The 22,051-nt window shown below is 46.3% G+C and overlaps 1 protein-coding gene across 2 annotated transcripts in view; it reads left to right on the forward strand.

Moving 5' to 3' along the window:
- Nucleotides 1–21,017: 21,017 nt before the first annotated feature.
- The window catches only part of LOC119275155 (DDT domain-containing protein DDR4-like), a 5,999-nt gene continuing 4,965 nt past the window's right edge, over nt 21,018–22,051 (forward strand). Inside the window, exons 1-2 of one of the 2 annotated variants that reach the window (XM_037555955.1) lie at nt 21,018–21,209; nt 21,302–21,412. In XM_037555955.1, the coding sequence (XP_037411852.1) occupies nt 21,063–21,209; nt 21,302–21,412 (258 nt within the window). In that variant the 5' untranslated portion in view covers nt 21,018–21,062. The remainder of the gene's footprint in view (nt 21,210–21,301; nt 21,413–22,051) is intronic. The other variant, XM_037555954.1, reaches the window with a different exon arrangement.

The raw sequence follows: 22,051 nt of genomic DNA on the forward strand, positions 1-22,051 counted from the left end.
TGACGCGGCCGACCGGCCACCTCGTGGCCACGACAGAGAGGCCTCTCGGCCATCAATTCAAGCCGCACCCCGGCGCCGCTCAAAAAGTACCAAGGCACGGGGAAATGCGCCAGACCTGCGAGACATATTGGAGGACAAGGCAAGGCAAACAATATCGATCTACGGATCGCGTGGGTGCCCCAAGACACGTGACGATAACCGTCATGCCGGATATGGCAAATACGGCCAGGCCGAACACATCAGACAAAGCTCATCTGGGCTACGTCGTGATATAGCCCAGTACAGAGGCGCCGCACACCCACTATGCTTCACAGATGAAGTAATGGATCATCAAATCCCCGAGGGGTTTAAACCCGTAAACATCGAATTATACGATGGCACAACAGATCATGCGGTATGGATCGAGGATTATCTCCTTCATATCCACATGGCCCGTGGTGATGATCTACATGCTATAAAATACCTCCCACTCAAGCTTAAAGGACCAGCTCGGCATTGGCTTAACAGCTTGCCAGCAGAGTCAATCGGTTGATGGGAGGACGTGGAAGCCGCATTCCTTGACAATTTCCAGGGCACCTATGTGCGACCACCAGACATCGATGACCTAAGACACATAATTCAGCAGCCAGAGGAATCGGCCAGACAATTCTGGACACGGTTCCTAACCAAGAAAAATCAAATAGTCGACTGTCCGGATGCAGAGGCCCTCGCAGCCTTCAAGCATAACATCCGAGACGAATGGCTTGCCCGGCACCTAGGACAGGAAAAGCCGAAACCCATGGCAGCCCTCACAACACTCATGACCTGCTTTTGCGCGGGAGAAGACAGCTGGCTCGCTCGCAGTAATAACATGACCAAGAGCCCTGGTAATTCGGATACCAAGGACAACAATATAGGTCGCGTCGCAACAAGCACAAACGCCGCATTAACGGCGACAATGCTGAGGATACGGCAGTTAATGCCGGATTCAGAGGCTCTAAACCCGGTCAGCGGAAAAAGCCATTCAAATGAAATACTCTGGGCCCGTCCAGTTTGAACCGAATACTCGATCGCTCGTGCCAGATACACGGCACCCCCGAAACACCAGCCAATCACACCAACAGGGATTGTTGGGTGTTCAAGCAGGCAGGCAAATTAAGTGTCGAAAACAGAGACAAGGGGTTGCATAGCAATGACGAGGAGGAGCCCCGGTCGCCGAACAATAGAGGACAGAAGGGCTTTCACCCACAAGTGCGGATGGTGAACATGATATACACAACCCACATCCCCAAAAGGGAACGGAAGCGTGTGCTCAGGGACATATATGCGTTGGAGCCAGTCGCCCCAAAGTTCAACCCATGGTCCTCCTGCCTGATCACTTTTGATCGAAGGGGCCACCCCACTAGCATCCGTCACGGCGGATTTGCCGCATTGGTTCTAGACCCAATCATTGATGGATTTCACCTCACTAGAGTCCTCATGGACGGCGGCAGCAGCCTGAACCTGCTTTATCAGGATACAGTGCGAAAAATGGGCGTAGATCCCTCAAGGATTAAACCCACAAAGACGACCTTTAAAGGAATCATACCAGGTGTAGAGGCCAGCTGTACAGGCTCAGTTACACTCGAAGTGGTCTTCGGATCCCCGGATAATTTCCGAAGCGAGGAGTTAATCTTCGACATAGTCCCGTTCCGTAGTGGCTATCACGCCCTGCTCGGGCGAACCGCATTTGCAAAGTTCAATGCGGTGCCGCACTATGAATACCTCAAGCTCAAGATGCCAGGCCCTCGAGGAGTCATTACGGTCAATGGAAACACCGAATGCTCTCTCTGAACGGAGGAGCACACGGCGGCCCTCGCGGTGGAAGTACAAAGTAGCCTCTCAAGGCAATTCTCCAGTCTGGCTGTTAAACGTCCGGACACCGTCAAGCGCGCCCGGAGTAACCTACAACAAGACCGTCTGGCACGTTTTGAGCAAGCATAGCAGTGCGGCCCCAACCCCAGCCCTCGCGAGATTGCGAAACCAGTACCACGCGTACATAATTACGCTTTGGAAATACCATGGGCATAAGGGGCACAACCACGGCACGCCCAGAATGCGGCTCAACCGCACTAGGGGCTCCTGATTTCGTCATTTCTCTTTTCTTACTTTCAGGACTCCACTCTCAAGAAGGCCTGTCCGGCAGTACAATCGCCGAACACATGATGCAACAGCCAGGGAGACAGCAAGCCACGTCGAATGTCCAGGTGGTCTCTATAACGAGCTAAATACTTGTCTTACTTAAAGTCCCGCAGCTTGCCCCTGGAGGGGGACATGTCAAATAATCCCATCTCTTGCTTATCGCACTATTTGTATCGTTCTGCTTTCATAGCAGCCTTTTAATAAACAATACATAGCTTTTGTCTATTATTGCATTCATTTTTTATGTAAATATGTTTAGTTATGACATTATGCAACCGTACACTTTGGTACGGCCAATACACCATGGGCTCAAGTACCCCAGAATATGGTGTGAGAAGTCCGAACACTCTCACGAGTGCGGCACCCCGAGCTTATAGCATTATATGCACCGGCTCTGAATCATGTCTTGGGTCAATAGTTGGGTTTGCCCGGCTCCCATGTTTTGGTACCTTACGTTCCACTATATCGGTAAGGTAGCGCTGGGAGAGCTACTGCGATTGTGCCCCAGTTGAGCTGGGTTGAGCACCTCAGTAGAGAAAGCTAAAACCGACTGTCATGATAGGGCGAGAGCTGGTCGCTGTTCGAGAGGTTTTTCGAGTCCCTAAAGACTTACGCCGCTTAGAGCGAAGAGCTGGCTTTGTCCAGACAAGGCGTGGATAGCGCCCCCAACTCGGTCTTCCGAATACTAGGGGCTTCGCCGAAATTTAAAATTATAGAATTCTATGGCTAAGTGAGAGTGATAAAGCATTATAGTCCGATTGCCTTGTTCTTTGTGCTGAGCGCCTCCCTCGAAGGACCCAAGAATGGGAACAAGAGCGCTCAGGTTTATCCCAAACACCCCAGCACTCGTGGCATGGGGGTAGAAGCCGACGACTTGCATCTCTCAGATTTAATAAACGGCCGCACAGAAGGTAATATTTTAAATTCAAAAAGCGTTGCTTAGCGCATATGAACAAGTTTTCAGCGCACAAGATAAACACGAGCGAGTTTACTCAAAAATTAAATCCTTGGAACATTCGTTCGCCACAAGGCGGGCACCCTTCAGGACGCCCTCATAATACATCTCGGGCCTGCGATGCTCCTTCCCCTCCGGTGGCCCATCTGTCACCAGCTTCTCAGCATCCAGCTTTCCCCAGTGCACTTTAGCACGGGCAAGGGCCCTACGGGCGCCTTCGATGCATACAGAGCGCTTGATGACTTCAAGCCGTGGACAGGCATCCACCAGCCGCCTCACCAGCCCAAAGTACCTCCCAGGCAGGACCTCCCCAGGCCATAGCCGGACTATTAGGCCCTTCATGGCCTGTCCGGCTACCTTATGGAGCTCGACCAGCTGCTTCAGCTGGTCGCTCAAGGGCACCGGGTGTCCAGCCTACTGGGACCAGAACACCTTCTTCGTCGAGCTCCCTTCCTCGGCTCGGTAGAATGCGGCGGTGGCGGACACACTGCGGGGCAGATCTGCGAATGCTCCTGGAGAGCTTCGGACTCGAGTAAGTAACAAGTAATTCACTTTCACGTGCTTGCTTTGCATAAAGAATGCCTTACCCGCCGCTATCTTCTTCATCGCCTCAATTTCCTGGAGGGCCTTTTGGGCTTCGGCCTTGGCGGATTTGGTGCTCTCAAGGGCCGAGGCAAGCTCGGACTCTCGAGTCTTTGAGTCAAGCTCCAATCTCTCGTGTTTCTTCACAAGAGCATGGAGCTCTTGCCGCACCTCCTCCGCCCGCGCCTCCTGCTTTTCTCGCTCGGTGCGCTCCATGGCCGCATTGTCTTTGGCCTTGGACAGAGCTTCCTTCAGGGTTGCCACCTCGGTTGTGGCCCCTGTAACATTCACGTTGGTCCTGTCACTATTTGCAACCAGGTATTTTTATATATACTTACATAAGGTACTACCTACCTTCCTTGTCCTCGAGCTGCTTCTTGGCAAGGCCGGGCTTGTTCTCGGACCGCTCGAGGCTCTGCTTCAATGCATCGACCTCCGCAGTCAGTGCGGCGGAGGTCAGCAGCGCAGCCTACATTCCCATATTGACATATTTATGTTAGACTCCTGCGTATATCTTTTTAGATCCTCAGTCCAGCTTTTCTTTCCGAACACCAAACTGAGCATCAAGGGCTACTATCTATGCGGTAACATTTTTACATGTTTTATATACATACCTCAAAGCCTGTTAGAAGGCTGGCACAGGCTTCTGTCAGCCCGCTCTTGGCGGACTGAACCTTCTGGATCACCGCACTCATAATAGTGCGGTGCTCCTCGTCGATGGAGGCGCCGTTAAGCACCTCCAGCAAATTGTCTGGCGCCTCCGGTTGGACGGAGGCCACCGGAGTCGTAGGCTTGCCATTCTTACGAAGGGGCCGCCCGCCGGACTCCGAAACCACTGAAGGTTCCGGTGCGGTGTCCGGCCCAGGGCCGGACATAGCTCCCTCTGGGGTTTTACCCCTTTCCGCCTGGAGTCCGGAAGGTCGCCTTGCAGCGCCTCCGGGGCTACCTCCTCCTGGCCTGGCCCCTTCTGGGACTCTACCTCGGCATCGTCCGTGGGGCGAGGGGAGGTAGTAGTCGGGAGTGAAAGACTATTCACATCCGACGAATCCAGGGATCCGCTCGATGAAGCGTCGAGCTGGGCCTTGGGCGGACTGCATGATTATGTTCGGTGTTAGAAGATACTGTGCACTAAAGGAACGCCATGCGTTATTCTGGTATCCGGATACTTACGATGTTGCCAGGGGCTTGGCCCTGGATGGCCACTCCTCTCAGCCGTCTTCGGCGTCGGAGGCGTAGTTCGGAAGAAGGGTCTTCCCCTTCTTGGACCCTCCGGCCTCCCCAGTTGGGGTGGCCTTCCTTTTCTTTCCTCCCCCCGTTGGAGGGGAGAGGCTTCTTCTTCCTCCTCCTCGTCTTTGGAGGAGGAGTGCGCTTTGGGGTCGTCGGGCGATGAGTCCGACACCACCAGGCGCCGGGAGCTCTTTCGAGTTCCCGTGGCCTTCTTCTTGGCCTTCTTCTCTGGCACCACGTGAGGTGCCGGGACCAGCAGCTTTGCCAAGCGGGCGTCTGCTGGGCCTTCGGGCAAAGGAGCCAGACAGTCGATCTGTCCGGACATCCTCTTCCAGTCCTGTCAAAGGAGCGGTAGCTTAGATCCCGCATAGAGTCAAACTATGGAAAACAAGTATCATGTAAAGGGAAAAACAAGCTTACCGCGCTGGCTTGGCGCTTCGCGCAAAATCCGTGATCCTCGGTAGTGGGAGGGGAAACCTCGGAGCCCTTGAATAGCACCTTCCAGGCGTCCTCGTGCGTTGTGTCAAAGAGCCTGGACAGGGTTTGGTGCTGGGCCGGATCGAACTCCCACAAGTTAAAAGCCCATCGTTGACACGGGAGGATCCGACGGAAAAGCATGACCTGGACTACGTTGACAAGTTTAACCTTTTTGTCCACCAGGTTTTGGACGCAGGTTTGGAGTCCGGTCACCTCTACCGAATTACCCCACAATAGGCCCATCTCTTTCCAAGAGGTGAGCCGTGTGGGGATGCCAGATCGGAATTCGGGGGTCGCTGCCCATTCAGGGTCGCGCGGCTCGGTGATGTAGAACCACCCCGATTGCCACCCTTTGATGGTTTCCACAAAGGAGCCCTCGAGCCATGTAACGTTGGGCATCTTGCCCACCATGGTGCCTCCGCACTCTGCTTGCCGGCCGGCCACAACCTTCGGCTTGACATTAAAGGTCTTCAGCCATAAGCCGAAGTGGGGTTTGATGTGGAGGAAGACCTCGCACACGATGATAAACGCCGAGATGTTGAGGATGAAGTTCGGGGCCAGATCGTGGAAATCCAGGCCGTAGTAGAACATGAGCCCCCGGAAAAATGGGTGGATTGGGAAGCCTAGTCCGCGGAGGAAATGGGGGAGGAACACCACCCTCTCATGGGGCCTAGGGGTGGGGATGAGCTGCCCTCATCTGGGAGCCGGTGCGCGATGTCGTTGGACAAGTATCCGGCTTTCCTCAACTTTTTGATTTGCCCCTCCGTGACGGAGGAAGCCATCCACCTGCCTCCCGCTCCGGACATGGTTGGAGAAGGTTGAGGTGGGAAGTGCGGACTTGGGCGCTGGAGCTCGAGTGCGCGGAAATGGATAAACAAGGGAGGAAGAAGGCGTAGATGGAAAGGGTGGATCCTTATCCCCTTATATGGGCGGCCGAAACTATGTGCCCCCGACAGCCTGGTAAAACTCGCTTATCTCCCAAGCGCCGTGATTAATGGCATGGTTGGGTTACCCACACCCGTATTGATGAGAATCCCGAAATAAGGGGACACGATCTCTGCTTTGACAAGACGTGCCAAGGAAACCACCTCGCTAAACGCGCTGAGGTGGGACAGTAAAACAATTCGAATAAAGGCTTGGCCGTGGCATGATACGGAATACGTCAGCAGATTAGATTTGTACAAATATTATTCTCTCTACGGTGGTATGTGGAACTTATTTTGCAGAGCCGGACACTATCCTTGTGTTCAAACATCTTCTATGAAGTATTCGGAGGAGGAACCCGCCTTGCAATGCCGAAGACAATTTGCGCGCCGGACTCGTCGTCATTGAAGCCTGGTTCAGGGGCTACTGAGGGAGTCCCGGATTAGGGGGTGTCCGGATAGCCGGACTATGACCTTTGGCCAGACTCCTGGACTATGAAGATACAAGATTGAAGACTTCGTCCCGTGTCCGCATGGGACTTTCCTTGGTGTGGAAGGCAAGCTTGGCGATACGGATATGTAGATCTCCTCCCATTGTAACCGACTCTGTGTAACCCTAGCCCTCTCCGGTGTCTATATAAACCGGAGGGTTTTAGTCCGTAGGACGAACAACAATCATACCATAGGCTAGCTTCTAGGGTTTAGCCTCTCTGATCTTGTGGTAGATCTACTCTTGTACTACCCATATCATCAATATTAATCAAGCAGGAGTAGGGTTTTACCTCCATCGAGAGGGCCCGAACCTGGGTAAAAACATCATGTCCCTTGTCTCCTGTTACCATCCTCCTAGACGCACAGTTCGGGACCCCCTACCCGAGATCCGCCGGTTTTGACACCGACACTAAGCAAATGGCCAAGCAAAGAAAATTGATAGTGTTGGGGATCCCGGATGCAGTAGTACAACAAGCACTCATAGTCTCTTTCTCGCATAGAAAGAATAGTTTGTTTATGGAAATTTCACATGGACTAGAATGTTTAAGAGGCTCTTTATAGTACCCTAGTACTCCATAAAGATACTTAGAGTAACAATCAAATCAAACTTTCATTTAAAAGACATGTTATACTTTTCATAAAACACCCCATGATTTATTGTCATGTCTAACTGGCCAGGCGTCCCTTTTCATATTGATCGAAAATACCCCTGTCGTCTCCTCTCTAGATGGAATAATGGCATGACAAAATCATATTTTGAATTGGTGTACCTAGTACTTTGGTCGCTAATACAATGTGAAATGACAAGGATCTAAGCAAGCTTCCTGGCATCACCGTGGTGACCAACAACGTTGTACTGGTGCTACGCATGAGCATTCGATTAAACATTCCCGGCAATCGAACTCGTTATTATTCTTGATGGCATGTTGGTAGTTCATCACTTTAAGGAATTCGTTTGTGCAGTTTGTGATGGCATGTTGGTAGTTAGACATGGATCATTGGATTAAACTTTGGTGTTTGGTTTGCAACCACACTTATGGCAAGATTATTTTCCTGTATTTTACATATTTTAGGCCTTACATGTAATTTACTTGGAAATATGTGGCAAGAGATTCCTCGAGTGTGGTAAACCGTGGCAAGGAATGGGTGGCCTTGGCTTCCAATACTCTTGACTTTTCAATATGTTTTTGCTTTCTTGCTAAGCATGGTGCCTGCCGACTATCCCATATGGTTTATGGGCCATAGTTATAAGGGCTAAGTGCCATCCTCACGACAGGCTCGAGGATATGGTTTTCACAGAAAACCCCTCGTCTTTGTGGCAAAGTATATCTAATGGTCTTGATTCGCTAAAAAAGGGTTTAAGATGAATCAATACCAATGGTACTAAAATTATGATCTAGAGGGACCAATGGATACTTTGGAAGCCTAATTTCAAGATCTTCTCACTTAAGAGCAGTTGCCGCCTTCACTAGGTATATGAACTCGTGAACTTGAATGGAACATGGAACACTGATACGTCTCCAACGTATCAATAATTTTTTATTGTTCCATGCTATTATATTACCCATTTTGGATGTTTATGGGCTTTACTTTACACTTTTATATCATTTTTGGGACTAACCTACTAATCGGAGGCCCAACCCGTATTGTTGTTTTTCTTGCCTATTTCAGTGTTTCGAAGAAAAGGAATATCAAACGGAGTCCAAACGCAATGAAACCTTAGGGAGCGATCTTTTTGGAACAAACGTGATCCAGAGGACTTGGAGTGGAAGTCAAGAAACAAGCAAGGCGGCCACGAGGGTGCCCAGCGCCCCCCCCCCCACCCTCGTGGGCTCCTCGAGCATCCACCGACCTACTTCTTCCTCCTATATATACCCATGTACCCCGAAAACATCAGAGGTGACCACGAAAAACTATTTCCACCGCCGTAACCTTCTGTATCCGCGAGATCCCATCTTGGAGCCTTCGTCGGCGCTTCGTCAGAGGGGGAATCGATCATGAAGGGCCTCTACATCATCTCCAAGGCCTCTCCGATGAGTTGTGAGTAGTTTACCATAGACCTTCGGGTCCATAGTTATTAGCTAGATGGCTTCTTCTCTCTCTTTGAATCTCAATACAAAGTTCTCCTTGATCTTCTTGGAGATCTATTTGATGTAACTCTTTTTGCAGTGTGTTTGTTAATTGTGGGTTTATGATCAAGTTTATCTATGAGAAATATTTGAATCTCCTCTGAATTCTTTTATGTGTGATTAAGTTATCTTTGCAAGTCTCTTCGAATTATCAGTTTGGTTTGGCCTACTATATTGATCTTTCTTGCAATGAGAGAAGTGCTTAGCTTTGGGTTCAATCTTGCGGTGTCCTTTCCCAGTGACAGCAGGGGCAACAAGGCACGTATTGTATTGTTGCGATCAAGGATAAAAAGATGGGGTTTATATCATATTGCATGAGTTTATACCTCTACATCATGTCATCTTTCTTAATGCGTTACTCTATTCTTATGAACTTAATACTCTAGATGCATGTTGGATAGCGGTTGATGTGTGGAGTAATAGTAGTAGATGCAGGCAGGAGTCGGTCTACTTGTCACGGACGTGATGCCTATATACATGATCATGCCTAGATAATCTCATAATTATTCGCTTTTCTATCAGTTGCTCGGCTGTAATTTGTTCACCCACCGTAATAATTATGCTATCTTGAGAGAAGCCACTAGTGAAACCTATGGCCCCCGGGTCTATCTTTTATCATATAAGCTTTCAATCTACTTTTATTTGCATCTTTACTTTTCCAATCTATATTATAAAATACCAAAAATATATTTAGGTTATCATATTATCTCTATCAGATCTCACTTTCGCAAGTGGCCTTGAAGGTATTGACAACCTCTTTATTGCATTGGTTGCGAGTTCTTGTTTGTTTGTGTAGGTGCGTGGGACTTTTGAGGAGCCTCCTACTGGATTGATACCTTGGTTCTCAAAATTTGAGGAAAATACTTACGCTACTATTGCTGCATCACCCTTTCCTCTTCAAGGAAAACCAACGCAGGCTCAAGACATAGCAAGAAGGATTTCTGGCGCCGTTGTCGGGGAGGTCTTTGCTCAAGTCAAGACATACCAAGTACCCATCACAAACTCATCTCCCTCGCACTTACATTATTTGCCATTTGCCTCTCATTTTCCTCTCCCCCACTTCACCCTTGCCATTTTATTCACCCTTCTTCTGTTCGTCTTTTCATTTGCTTTGATGTCTTACTTGGCTCGTTTGGTTGTTTAGTTGGAATAGTTGTTTATTTAGTGCTAAATAGAGAAGCTAAGATCTATGGATCCTCATCCGCTTGCTAATCTTTTTAATAGATCCAATTATGATGAACCAATTGCTAGTGAGTTTTGTGCACTAGATTATCTTTATGAAGTTTTGCTTGAAATTCGTGAATCTGAAAATTATGATGAAGAAATTTATGAAGAGATTCATGATAACTCTTTGAATAAAAAGCATGATTGCAATGATTTTACTATAAACTCTCTTGATGTCAATTGTGCTAATAATATGCAAAACCCTAAGCTTGGGGATGCTTGTTTTGCTATGCCTATTACTTGTTGCAATGATCATGATTGGGGTGATTCTTCTTATGATCTTGAAAATTTATTTAAACCCATGATGAATATGAGATTGATAATAGTGTTTGCAATAATATTGAAAGTGGGTTTGGAAGAGTGTCAACTTTAGATCCCACATATTTGGAGTATGTTCAATCTTATAATATTTTTGATAAAAGTGGGTTTGGAGAGGTCATGACTTTAGTTAATGTTAATCCCACTATCTTGGAAGAGTGTCAACTTCACATGCATGTGGATCGTGTTGAGAATATGTTATGTGATAGCTATATTGTTGAATTTGCCTATGATCCTACATGTAATTATTTTGAGAGAGGAAAATATGGTTGTAGAAATTTTTATCTTACTAAATTACCTCTTGTCATGTTGAGATTGCTATCGTCTCTTTCTTCTTCCTTGCATATGCTAATTTTTTTTGCTATGATAATTTGTTTGCTTACAAAATGCCTATGCATAGGAAGTATGTTAGACTTAGATGTGTTTGTCACATTCTATGTGATGCTCTGTTTGCGCTTCAATTATTGTCTTTCATGTGAGCATCATTGAAATCTCAATGCCTAGCTAAAAAGGCTTCAAAGAAGAGCGCTTGTTGGGAGACAATCCAATATTTTTCCTTGCTGTTATTTAATAAATTTTGCATCTATCCTCTGTTTAGATGTGTTTTCATGTTTTAATTAGTGTTTGTGCCAAGTAGAACCTATAGGATAACCTATGGTGATAGTTAATTTGATTCTGCTGAAAAACAGAAACTTTGCGCGCACGAAAATAATTTTAGTAAATCACAGAAACGTGCTTTTGCGTTGATTCTTTTTGCTGTAGATCAATAGAAAAATTTCCCAGGACTTCATATTTTGGTAGGATTTTTAGAGTTCCAGAAGTATTCGATAGTTACAGATTGCTACAGACTGTTCTGTTTTTGACAGATTCTATTTTTCGAGTGTTGTTTGCTTATTTTGATGCATCTATGGCTAGTATGTAGGGGTATGAACCATAGAGAAGTTCGAATACAGTAGGTTTAACACCAATATAAATAAAGAATGAGTTCATTACAGTACCTTATGTGGTGGTTTTTATTTCTTGCACTAACGAAGCTTATGAGATTTCCTATTGAGTTTTGTGTTGTGAAGTTTTCAAGTTTTGGGTAAATATTTGATGGACTATGGAATAAGGAGTGGCAAAAGCCTAAGCTTAGGGATGCCCATGGCACCCCAAGATATTCAAGGATAACCAAAAGCCTAAGCTTGGGGATGCCCCGGAAGGCATCCCCTCTTTCATCTTCGTTTATCGGTAACTTTACTTGGAGCTATATTTTTATTCGCCACATGATATGTGTTTTGCTTGGAGCGTCTTGTATGATATTAGTCTTTGCTTTTTAGTTTTCCACAATCATCCTTGCTGTACACACCTTTGGGGGAGAAGCCCACTTGATTAGAATTTATTATAACACTCTATGTGCTTCACTTATATCTTTTAAGCTAGATAGTTTTTGCTCTAGTGCTTCACTTATATCTTTTAGAGCACGGCGGTGGATTATTTTTGAAGAAATTGTTGATCTCTCATGCTTCACTTATATTATTTTGAGAGTCTTTTAGAATAGGATGGTATTTGCTATGGTTATAAATTTGGTCCTAGAATGAAGAGCATCCAAGTTGGGTATAATAAAAACTATCATAGAAAGTGCATTAAAAACTATGATCAATTTGATGCTTGATAATTGTTTTGAGATATAAAGGTGGTAATGCTAGAGTCATGCTAGTTGGGTAATTATGAAATTGATAAATACTTGTGTTGAAGTTGGCAAGTCCCGTAGCATGCACGTATGGTAAAAGTTGTGTGACAAATTTGTTGCATGAGATGCTCTTTTGATTGTCTTCCTTATGAGTGGTAGTCAAGGACGAGCGATGGTCTTTTCCTACCAATCTATCCCTCTAGCGACATGCGTAGTAGTACTTTGCTTCGAGGGCTAATAAACTTCTACAATAAGTATTTGAGTTCTTTATGACTAATGTGAGTCCATGGATATACGCACACTTACCCTTCCACTTTGCTAGCCTCTTTTATGTCGCGCAACTTTCGCCGGTATCATGCACCCATTATTTACCTTCCTCAAAACAGCCACCATACCTACCTATTATGGCATCTCCATAGCCATTCCGAGATATATTGCCATGCAACTTTCCACCATTCCGTTTATTATGACACGCTCCATCATTGTCATATTGCTCTTTGCATGATCATGTAGTTGACATCGTATTTGTGGCAAGGCCACCTTCATAATTTTTCATACATGTCACTCTTGATTCATTGCATATCCCGGTACATCGTCGGAGGCATTCACATAGAGTCATATTTTGTTCTAAGTATTGAGTTGTAATTCTTGAGTTGTAAATCAATAAAAGTGTGATGATCTTCATTATTAGAGCATTGTCCCAAGTGAGGAAAGGATATGAAGACTATGATTCCCCCACAAGCCGGGATGAGGCTTCGGACTTTAACAAAAATAAAAAAGAGGCCAAAGAGCCCACCAAAAAAAAGAGGCCAAAGAGCCCACCAAATAAAAAAATGAGAGAAAAAGAGAGAAGGGACAATGCTACTATCTCTTTTCCACACTTGTGCTTTAAAAATAGCACCATGATCTTCATGATAGAGAGTCTCCTATGTTGTCACTTTCATATACTAGTGGGAATTTTTCATTATAGAACTTGGCTTGTATATTCCAATGATGGGCTTCCTCAAAATGCCCTAGGTCTTCGTGAGCAAGCGAGTTGGATGCACACCCACTTAGTTTCTTTTGTTGAGATTTTATACATTTATAGCTCTAGTGCATCCGTTGCATGGCAATCCCTACTTACTCACATTGATATCTATTAATGGGCATCTCCATAGCCCGTTGATATGCCTAGTTGATGTGAGACTATCTTCTCCCTTTTTGTCTTCACAACCACCGCCATATACCACCATAGTGCTATGTCCATGGCTTGCGCTCATGTATTGCGTAAGAGTTGAAAAGGCTGAAGCGCGTTAAAAATATGAACCAATTGCTCGGCTCGTCATCAGAGTTGTGCATGATGGGAGTATTTTGTGTAATGAAAAATGAAGCATGGCCTAACTATATGATTTTGTAGGGATAAGCTTTCTTTGGCTATACTATTTTGATAATACATGATTATTTGTTAGTATGCTTCAAAGTATTATTATTTTTATGTTTTATAAGCTTTTATTTTGAATCATTTGGATCTGAACAATCATGCCACAATAAAGAAAATTACATTAAGAATTATGCTAGGTAGCATTCCACATCAAAAATTCTATTTTTATCATTTACCTACTCGAGGACGAGCAGGAATTAAGCTTGGGGATGCTTGATACGTCTCCAACGTGTCTATAATTTTTTATTGTTCCATGCTATTATATTACCCGTTTTGGATGTTTATGGGCTTTGCTTTGCACTTTTATATCATTTTTGGGACTAACCTACTAACCGGAGGCCCAGCCCGTATTGTTTTTTTGCCTATTTCAGTGTTTCGAAGAAAAGGAATATCAAACGGAGTCCAAACGGAATGAAATCTTCGGGAGCGATCTTTTTGGAACAAATGTGATCCACAGGACTTGGAGTGGAAGTCAAGAAACAAGCGAGGCGGCCACGAGGGTGCCCGGCGCACCCCCTAGGGCTGGGCGCGCCCCCACCCTCGTGGGCCCCTCGAGCATCCACCGACCTACTTCTTCCTCCTATATATACCCATGTACCCCGAAAAAATCAGAGGCGACCACGAAAAACTATTTCCACCACCGTAACCTTCTGTATCCGTGAGATCTCATCTTGGAGCCTTCGCCAGCGCTCCGCCGGAGGGGGATCGATCACGGAGGGCCTCTACATCATCTCCAAGGCCTCTCCGATGAGTTGTGAGTAGTTTACCACAGACCTTCGGGTCCATAGTTATTAGCTAGATGGCTTCTTCTCTCTCTTTGAATCTCAATACAAAGTTCTCCTTGATCTTCTTGGAGATCTATTCGATGTAACTCTTTTTGTGACGTGTTTGTCGAGATCCGATGAATTGTGGGTTTATGATCAAGTTTATCTGCGAGAAATATTTGAATCTCCTCTGAATTCTTTTATGTGTGATTAAGTTATCTTTGCGAGTCTCTTCGAATTATCAGTTTGGTTTGGCCTACTAGATTGATCTTTCTTGCAATGGGAGAAGTGCTTAGCTTTGGGTTCAATCTTACGGTGTCCTTTCCTAGTGACAGCAGGGGCAGCAAGGCACGTATTGTATTGTTGCCATCGAGTATAAAAAGATGGGGTTTATATCATATTGCACGAGTTTATCCCTCTACATCATGTCATCTTTGTTAATGTGTTACTCTGTTCTTATGAACTTAATACTCTAGATGCATGCTGGATAGCAGTCGATGTATGGAGTAATAGTAGTAGATGCAGGCAGGAGTCAGTCTACTTGTCACGGACGTGATGCCTATATACATGACCATGCCTAGATAATCTCATAATTATTCGCTTTTCTATCAATTGCTCGACAATAATTTGTTCACCCACTGTAATAATTATGCTATCTTGAGAGAAGCCACTAGTGAAACCTATGGCCCCCGGGTCTATCTTTTATCATATAAGCTTTCAATCTACTTTTATTTGCATCTTTACTTTTCCAATGTATATTATAAAATACCAAAAATATATTTCACTTATAATATTATCTCTATCAGATCTCACTTTCATAAGTGGCCTTGAAGGGATTGACAACCCCTTTATTGTGTTGGTTGCGAGTTCTTATTTGTTTGTGTAGGTGCGTGGGACTTTTGAGGAGCCTCCTACTGGATTGATACCTTGGTTCTCAAAAACTGAGGAAATACTTACGCTACTATTGCTGCATCACCCTTTCCTATTCAAATAAAACCAAGGCAAGCTCAAGACATAGCAAACACATAGCCGATTTGCTGGTATTATCCACTTGATGCCGAAGAGTTTCGAAGATCAAGACCTCCGATGGAAATCATGGCGATTTCATTGCCTGGGCTTGTGACAAAGCTAGAACTTCACTATCTCTAGTGCGTATTATCTTGCTTTGAAGAAATGTACCAAGTCGATCAATGTGCATCCATTTCTGTGCCTAATGGTAACTGGACTGTGTGGTCGGTCATATGGGGCTACAATATGCTCCATGGTGAAAAATTTCTCATGCATACTTGCAATAAACTCTTCGGACCTGGCTTCTTAAACACTCTAGGAACCTCAAGCCCTCTGATGATTGCCCGCTTGTGGTGCGAAGCCTGAAGATCATATAATGCATTGTGCAAATGCAATTTGCCTCGAGTCTTGTGGCATTCTATGGCTAGAACTTGGAGCTTGTCTAATGTCATCGAGCTAAAAAATATTGGACCGGAGTGGGTGCTCCATACTGCATGTGAGATGCCAAAGCACAAAGGGTGAAATTTCTTATGCTACTTTAGAAGATTTGGTATATACCCAAAATGAGATAATTCATTCGACGCCACCAACTTAATTATGTATCAAACATGCTACTTTGTTGCCATGTCTCATTTCTAATGCTGGCTGAACAGGGTCATGATCATGATGTGGGAAAGGGGAAAGTTGTCATCACTAAGCTTTAATCTTCAGCTCGTAATCATATAAATTAAATGTGTGTTTAGATACAACTTCTTCAATGAATTATATCTAAAATAACCTCTCATTTAATACGTTTCCTGAGAGAGTAGTTTTCTTCGTTTCGGTGCTAAGACCTATATGTAGATTAAGATGTAGCAATACTCCCCTTCATTAAATATGGTGTCAACCCAAATTTTTACCGAAGTGACATGTTTTTATCTATATTACACATAAGAGCATTGGGACTGCCCTAATTACTCCTACCCAAGGTTCAACTGGAATGAGATACTCTGACTTATCAAGGGATGTCAGGGTAGCTATAGTAGCCTGCCATTCCTTCCTTGCATTCCATGAACAATACTCTAAAATAAAAAATTACCAGCAGTAATTTGTTCAACTACGTGTGGCTATATTTCCCTCTAACCAATGGCATGATAAGGTGCTACGTCTCCCGCGCAAAGGTACAATTAATTAACTAGGTATACCACAAACCATACACCATCAGGTTTTTTGCATGATATGCACCGGTGAATTATTTAATCCTAACCAAATGGCCAAGCAAAGAAAATTGATAGTGTTGGGGATCCCGGATGCAGTAGTACAACAAGCACTCATAGACTCTTTCTCGCATAGAAAGAATAGTTTGTTTATGGAAATTTCACATGGACTAGAATGTTTAAGAGGCTCTTTATAGTACCCTAGTACTCCATAAAGATACTTAGAGTAACAATCAAATCAAACTTTCATTTAAAAGACATGTTATACTTTTCATCAAACACCCCATGATTTATCGTCATGTCTAACTGACCAGACGTCCCTTTTCATATTGATCGAAAATACCCCTGCCGTCTCCTCTCTAGATGGAATAATGGCATGACAAAATCATATTTTGAATTGGTGTACCTAGTACTTTGGTCGCTAATACAATGTGAAATGACGAGGATCTAAGCAAGCTTCCTGGCATCACCGTGGTGACCAATGACGTTGTACTGGTGCTACGCATGAGCATTGGATTAAACATTCCCGGCAATCGAACTCGTTATTATTCTTGATGGCATGTTGGTAGTTCATCACTTTATGGAATTCGTTTATGCAGTTTGTGATGGCATGTTTGTAGTTAGACATGGATCATTGGATTAAACTTTGGTGTTTGGTTTGCAACCACACTTATGGCAAGATTATTTTCCTGTATTTTATGTATTTTAGGCCTTACGTGTAATTTACTTGGAAATATGTGGCAAGGAATGCCTCGAGTGTGGTAAACTATGGCACCGATTTCATCAACTATCCTTAGGCATGTATGGCAAGAAAATATGGCAAATACTAAAAAACTTAGTATATAAGCTAAACATACCCATGATCTTATATAAGTTGGCCATCTGGTACCTGCTTGTAGTGCAGGACGTCATGCGAAAATGTTCGTCAAGGGCGAGGCAATAAGAAGAGCGGACAAAGAAGATGTCCTCCACTCCAGAGCCTAGGCTAGGACGTCCTCAAGGCAATGCAGTGAAAACTTGATCTTGAGTATCTCGTCAAAGTCGAGCGGCATGAAGTCTCAACATAGAAGTTCAACATTCCATGCATCATTCATGGTGAGGATCTCATACACTCGGATGAGGTGGAAGTTTTCATGTACAGATTTTCGTTGGTACGACGTTGCTCATGGTAGCCACGGGTCGTGTTAGATGCAAACCTACTTGCCAGCGCCAATTGTCACAATAGACCTTTCTTTAGCACGTTCGAACTGTGTTCGGTTGTGTGCTAGGTAGACGAAGCATTTCCCGTGAACACGATATCCTCAAGGAGGCCGTTAGGATAATATTTGGCCTTTTTCCTAAAGACACAAACTATCCTACATTGTGAGTAGGCCCTAGGCTTGCCAAGCTAGCAAAGCTTGGTTGAACATCCAAAAAATCCCGAAATCTGAGGACACCCATGTGCTTTGGTTGGTTAAGAGACTCCCATGACTTCCAGTTTGTCTTACATTTGTTGTTTGTCGACCCTAACCGGTTGTTCCCCACCATGCATGTAAGGCCATCCCGCACAAACATGGAGAGTTAAGACCCCGTGTATGTAGAAATGGCCTGATTGACCACTTTTGATCAAGACCTATTTACTCACTAGTGAATTTTTCTTGTAAATTTTGAATCTTCTTCATTAAGACCCCACGTATGTAGGAATGGTCTAATTGACCACTTCTGATCAAGACTTATTTACCCCGCTAGTGATTTTTTCTTGTAATTTTGAATCTTATTCATATGCATGCAACCCTCTGGTGTAGACAATTCCACGAACCTGACTTCAAAATCTATACTATCAACTTGTGAAACACAACATACTTCTTGTTGAGCAAGGGGAGTCAATTATGTCCAAACATCATGGGGCATTTGGCATGATCTATGACTTGCCCTATTGCCAACACATAACCACCAATGGTTCCTTGATGTATATGTAAAAACAAGAGTGTGTCCTTGGTGAAGAGAAGATGGACACTCCGAGCATACGAGTGCACCCCTTCACTGGCTCAATGGTGTTCACCAACACACCTTGTCTTAGGAGACCGGAAAGATCACCAGTCATAAAGAGGAATAAGAAAGGAGAGATGAAATCACGTGATATAACCTACGTGACCCAGGGAACGCATCCAAAAGTGCTCTTTCATAACAAATGATTGGGTTGTCATTATGATAGAAAAGCGTGCTCTGTGATACGAGATTGCTTTTCAGAAATGTTTGTGGGCATATGCTCGTGTGAGATCTAAGAGCATCTCCACCCCCCTCCCCACAACCCCAAGGCCTTATTTATCACCAACGAGAAAAAGGGCTCAGTTGCACCCCCAGAAGCCCACTTTTCGCTGGTTAGGGCCAAAGTTGGCGTCGACGGACCCAGGCCGAACCCGGCGCACTGAAGGCGTCGGGGGAAACTTTTTTGGCCGCGAAAGACCGGTGGACCCGCTGAGTCAGTGACTAGGCGCGTTCGTCGTCCTCATCGCCTCGTTTCCTGCGGGGAATTAATGCGAAGGCTGCTGCCGGTCAACCTTTATCCCTCATGGGCGGCACAGTGAAGACTCGGCGCCACGCATCCACAAGGTTGCCGCCCGCTCGCCGCCCACCCACCACTACAAGTACCGCTCTCCCTCACCGTTGGTCGCACACCCCTCACTGCAGTCCCTCTCTCGCCGCCGCTGACCCATCTCTCCCCCAGTCTACCTCTCTCCCCGTCTGCAGCCACCGCCGATGGCCCACCGATTCCCCGGCGATGGAGCGGCGGCCAACGGCTTCGGCCGCCGCCACCTTCACGAGTAGGAGGCGTACCTCCTCCATGAGGCGAACTACCCGGCGCCGCCTCACATGCGCATGTCGGGCTCGTGGAGGCTGAGCGCCGGAGGAGTCCCCACCCCCCGCCGCCCACCGACACCGACCGCCACCACGCAGAGATCGCGCGCGTTCGGACGTCCCTACCGGAGGAGGTGCGAGGCCTACCAGAGTACGCCGCCGACAACCACGATTAATTGGTGGACGACGTATTTCCGGCGCCGCCAAGAGGAGCAGCTCACCTCCACCAACAATGCGTCAGTGAGGGGCCGACACAACACCGACGGCCGCCGCTTGTGCTGGGGCGTCCCTGGGTGCACACTCCATGCCGTCCTCGAGCACCTCGAGAGTGGCAATGAGCCGCCGCTCGAGTACCCGGTGGCCCTGGCCCCGGTCCCCCGGCGGAGTGACAACTCTTCTTGGCTGTTGAGGCGCATGGCGGGCGGTTCCTCCCCCTCCTCCTCCTCTGGGTCGCCGGCGCTCGCCCCGCTCGCCCCGGTCAAGGCCGAGCCCCTGGAGACGCCGCTCGGGCGGCGCACCCGCGGTGGCCCCTCTCCTCCCTCCTCCCGCGTCGTCAAGCCAAAGCCCGAACCGGGGCTTATCACAGTGAAGACCGAGTCGGCGCTCGTCGCCGTCAAGAAGGAACATGATGACATGGCCGCCGACGAGGAGGCCGCCCTCAAATGGGCGTGGGACGACTACGTCCGGCTGGAACTGGAGCGCCAGCGCCGCGCCCTCGAGAAGATCGCCGCTTGGCACCGCGTCATCTCCTCGAGGACAGCAACGAGGCACCGTCGCGCACCAACCCCGTCCACCAAGGCGGCCCAGGGCAGGGCTGCAGCAAGGACGATGGCGTGCAGGGCGATGATGACGACGGCGGCGACGACGACGACGACGACGATGATGGCGGCGACGGGGGCGACAACACGGCCTTCTTCAAGCTCCTCGGCGTGTAGAAGGCTCGGGACGACGGCGGCGTAGTTTTAGGTTTTAAGTTATGTCTTTTAAATTATGTACAAATATGAATGAATTTCGTCCAAATTCTTTAAATTTTAGTTGAACTTTTTTTCAAAAAAGGGCGTCTAGGGGCCAACTTGGGGCGGCGAGTGGGAACCCGACCGCCCCCACGGCGGAAATAACGCCGGCTCGCTCCCAGGAGGCACTATTTTCATCCCTGAGGGCGTCGAACGAGTGGAGATGCTTTAAGTTTGAAGATCAAGTTGTGAAGAACACATAAGTAAAACAATGATATATAGGTATTTTAAAATTTCAAAATAATGATATTTTAAAATTTCAAAATATGTTCACTATGGACGGAGGGAGTATTAGGGCGTTCATGGATTCTTGTTTTAGATTTATCTAGATACAGATGTATGTAGCCATTTTTTTAGTGTTAGATACATAGGTATCTAAATAAATATAAAACCATTTTTTGGGATGGAGGTAATAAAATGCTACGAAAACCTTCAATCAGTTTCTATCCAAATATAGGCCCCTGTCCATACTAATAAATCCATGCCTTTGTTAGGGTTAAAAATGAAATGTGTGGCCGCTTTGTGTGAGAAAAAAAAAACTATAATACTCAACCACTCGCAAGCGCCGCTTCCCCGTGTGCGCCTCGACTCTTCCCCGCCCTCCGTCCCGCCTCCACCCCCGAATTCTCCCCCCTTCCCGCCCACCCAACGCTCCTCCGCCCCCATGGCCTCGCCGGCGAAGCGCCCGAAGCACTCGTCGCCGGGTAAGCACCCGGAGATGCCGCCGCCTGCGGAGGAAGGCCCCGCGGAGGATCCCCGCGTGCTCCTCCGCCGCCGCTGGGAGTTCGCCTCCGTTCTCCACTTCCTCCAGGTGAGCGCGGATTCGTCTAGGGTTTCCGTCCCCCCTTTTGCCATCTGTTGCTTTTCCGCTTCGCGTCGGCGTAATCGGGTACGGATTTGCAGGTCTTCGAGCCGGTGATCGAGGCGAACCTGGGGCTCTCGGCCGACGAGATCGAGACGGCGCTCATCACCAACAACGACGACCTCGCTCGCATCCACATTGCCCTTTTGAAGGTTTTCATCGCCCGCATAATTTTTGTGCCGAGTTTGCGTGGGTCGTGGGTCGCAGAGCGCGTGCAAGCACTTTGCTGATCTGATTTGGTCCGGCCAACAGTGCGATTGATTGTTTGTGCAGAGATCAGATGCATCGTGGCATGTCGAAATAGTCTAGGTTTGGAGTGCCTAGTATGCTTTGTTTTAAGCTGATGCAATCTGATTCACAAAAAAATATATCTAAAAACTGATGCAATCTCTAAAAAAGTTTTAGCATTTATTTTCCTTATAATTTTTGTTTTCTATCACGTAAACCGATTACTATGAACATTAGGTATTGATGTTATTTTTTGTGAAACAAGGTGGCCTGATTGGATTCATATTCTTGTTATGAATGTGTGTTTGAGACTTTGGAATTATTACCAGGCGCCAATATATCTGGCATAGAGCTAAAACAGCATCTTATTGACTGATCAACGTCTTTCACCAAGTCATCAACATGTCTGTCTACCTATTATTTTCTAAACTAAATTACTGTTCTTTTATGTACTCAAGTTTCATACCTGTCATTCCAGAAAATATGTTGGCAAGTGCAGATCTTCTACCAACTATAGTACCTGTACTAAGACAATTCAATTTTGTAAAAATCTCTGTGGTCAT

The sequence above is a fragment of the Triticum dicoccoides genome, chromosome 3B (genome assembly GCF_002162155.2).
Source record: "Triticum dicoccoides isolate Atlit2015 ecotype Zavitan chromosome 3B, WEW_v2.0, whole genome shotgun sequence".
NCBI classification, from domain to species: Eukaryota; Viridiplantae; Streptophyta; class Magnoliopsida; order Poales; family Poaceae; genus Triticum; species Triticum dicoccoides.